This window comes from Cimex lectularius, unplaced genomic scaffold, assembly GCF_000648675.2.
Source record: "Cimex lectularius strain Harlan isolate CLEC.00 unplaced genomic scaffold, Clec_2.1 scaffold1, whole genome shotgun sequence".
Lineage (NCBI taxonomy): Eukaryota > Metazoa > Arthropoda > Insecta > Hemiptera > Cimicidae > Cimex > Cimex lectularius.
Window position 1 is genome coordinate 3,604,507 of NW_019392813.1, and position 3,304 is coordinate 3,607,810.

General features: G+C 32.0%; 1 protein-coding gene across 1 annotated transcript; it reads left to right on the plus strand.

The window, feature by feature from the left end:
• On the plus strand, window positions 1-1,700 carry LOC106663950 (protein takeout-like). Its single transcript, XM_014389214.2, has 6 exons — window positions 1-142; window positions 534-626; window positions 684-831; window positions 889-1,022; window positions 1,114-1,260; window positions 1,343-1,700. Exons 1-6 carry the CDS (start codon window positions 85-87, stop codon window positions 1,504-1,506), a joined length of 744 nt encoding a protein of 247 aa, XP_014244700.1. The 5' UTR covers window positions 1-84; the 3' UTR covers window positions 1,507-1,700.
• Window positions 1,701-3,304: the final 1,604 nt, after the last annotated feature.

Here is a 3,304-nt window from a genome sequence, read left to right on the forward strand (position 1 = left end):
TCCATTGGGAAGAGATTTGGACTTAATGGAATATAAATTGACTCCCGTTTCAGAAGATTAGTCGAATTCTTGGAGGTCTTCAGCATGTTCATTGTGGCTCTCTTTATAGGTTTCTGGCTGTTCGCCGATGCAGCAAAATTGCGTAAATATACATTTAGATTGGAGCCTTCATTGATTATAAATTTTAAAAAAAAATTCTAATGTATTTAAATGAGTAATGGAAAATATAATGCCCCAAGAATGTTCTTCATATTCAATGAAAATAAAAAATGATGATGATTTTGTCAAAATATGAGGAACACAAGTAAAATGTAAAAAATTAGTTTGTTTACTTTCTATGAAACAAGTCTAAAACAGAAATATAATACAACTATCCAAATATAGAAAATAATAAGGAATGGAAATGAGAAAAATTTTGCATATTAAAAAAGTTGAATAATTTAAATAGTATCCTTCTTTAAACAAATTAAAAACAATGAAAATATTTAAAAATAGATCGGGATCAATTTCCATTTTTAATATATTTATTCTAGCTACCATATTTCACAAGTGTGCACGGACAGATCCACATTTCCAACATTGTCTCCAGTTAGCAATAGAAGATGCGTTTCACAAGCTAGCGGCAGGTGAATAAACGTTTAATTTTTTTTTTATTATTGTTAAATCATTTTTTTTTTTACCAGGCTATCCTAAACTTGGACTGACTCCCTTGGAACCCCTTGTCATTCCAGTATTAGATATCGGCAGAGGAAATGTACCATTAAATATAAATATGACATTTCGTAACGTTGAAATTGGTGGTATCACAACAATTAATATTACAAAACAGGCGTAATAAGTTGTTTGTCATTAAACTGTAGATATGTATTATATTTTGGGCAATTCAAGAACTGACATTGATGCTTATAAATCAGAATATCATACTTTCAACAAAAAACTCATTTTGGAAGGAGATTACGAAGTAGATGGGAAAATCTTACTAATTCCAATCAGAGGAAAAGGAAAAGCTCACATTGAATTACGTTCGTTTCTCATTGAATAGCATTTTTATTTACAACTAAGAAATTAATTATATTCTCTTTTTTTTTCTTTTTTTTCTTTTTTTTTTTTTAGAAAATGTCAAAGGGGTTTTAAAGCTTAAAGGAAATAAAAAGGCCAGAGGGAGGCACACGTATTTTGATCTTGAGAAGTTCGATTACAAATTCAGCCCATCGAACATGGTCATAAAATTCGACACGTTCAACAGTGACAAAAAGTTAAGTAGGTATTTCGATATAAAATTTCAAAACGAGACCATGCTGGAGTCTACAAAAACGGTTTTTATGTTTGCTCTAAATTTCAGACAATGTTATGAACAGAATTCTCAACAAATACTGGAGAGAAGTTCTTTGGGAAGTAAAACCTGGGTTTGAAGAATCTATTTCTGAAGTTTTCAAAAACATAGCATCCAATCTCTTCAATCGAGTTCCACTTGAAGAAATTTATCCAGAAAAAATAATTAATTAAATGTAAAACCATGCCAGTTGTCTTAAATAATTGCTAATGTTTTTAAGGTGTCATTTGTACAGGTAATTTATCCAGTGTGATAAACATTATTTTAATTGTCTTTTGTTGCCTATGGACAAAATAATTAAAGTCTATTTGTTAACTGCTGAAATTATGTATAAATACATGAACAGAGACTTGATTTGGAACAAGAACACTTCCATGAGCAGTTCTACTTTTATTTTCTGACGGGATAGATCAAAGACTTGATTCAAGACTTAAAGTTGTAATAAAATGAAATACTAAATAGGACCAATCCCAATCGTACTTTTTGGTTTCTTAATCATCTTTAATCAACTTTCTAATGTTCCGTTTTGAATTTGTGTTGGAGTGCTCAATGATCCAATTTTAATTTGACTAGACCTACTTATTCAGCATCTCATGACAGTAGCGACCATCGTTCTTAACTTCAGAGACATCATGTTTGCTGAAGAAACTCAAACCAGGTTATACATGAACATATGATAGCACAAAGAGCCTGTGATTTAAACATAAGATAACATGAAGACAGAGGAACGAAAGTACACTTCTTTTAGCACTTCTGCTTTCATTTTCTAGTTTAAGGATATGACAGAGACTTGATTTGGGACTAGAACATTTCCTTGAGCACTTCTGCTTTTATTTTCTGTCTTGGGATAGATCAACAACTTGATTCAAAACTTAATAAAGTTGCAATGAAATAAAATCCTAAGTAGGACCAATCCCAATCCTAACCTTGATTTCTTAATCATCTTTAATCAACTTTCCAATATTCTGTTTTGAATTTGTGTCGGAATGCTCAATGAACTCGTTTTAATTTGACCAGACCTACTTCTGCATCTCATACCAGTGACGATCATTGTTCTTAACTCCAGAGACATCATGTTTGCTGAAGAAACTCAAACCAAGGCTAAAGTCAAGCCATACATGCGATAGCACAAAGAGCCTGAGATCCAAACATAAGATAACATGAAGACAGATGAGCCAAAGTACACTTCTTTTAGCACTTCTGTTTTTATTTTCTGTCTTGGGATAGATCAAAGATTATTCAAAACTTAATAAAGTTTTAATAAAATAAAATCCTAAGTAGGAATAATTCCAATCCTACTTTTTGGTTTCTTAATCATGTTTCAACTTTCCAATGTTCTGTTCTGAATTTTGGGTTGGCGTACTCAATGAATTCGTTTTAATTGGACCAGACCTACTTCTGCATATAACAGACGACCATCGTTCTTAACTTCAGAAACATCGTTTGCTGAAGAAATGCAAACCAAGGCTAAAGACAAGTCACTTCACACAACAGCACAAAGAGCCTAAGATGCAAGCATAAGATAACATGAAGACAGAGGAGCCAAAGTATACTTCTGTTAGCACTAGAACATTTCCTTGAGCACTTCTGCTTTTATTTTCTGTCTTGGGATAGATCAACAACTTGATTCAAAACTTAATAAAGTTGTAATGAAATAAAATCCTAAGTAGGACCAATCCCAATCCTACTTTTTGGTTTCTTAATTATGTTTAATCAACTTTCCAATGTTCTGTTTTGAATTTGGATTAGCGTTCTCAATGAATTCGTTTTAATTTGACCAGACCTACTTCTGAATCTCATAACAGTGACGATCATTGTTCTTAACTTCAGAACCATCATGTTTGCTGAAGAAACTCAAACCAGGTCATACATGAACTTATGATAGCACAAAGAGCATGGGATCCAAACATAAAATAACATGAAGACAGAGGAGCCAAAGTATACTTCTTTTAGCACTTCTGCTTTTATTTT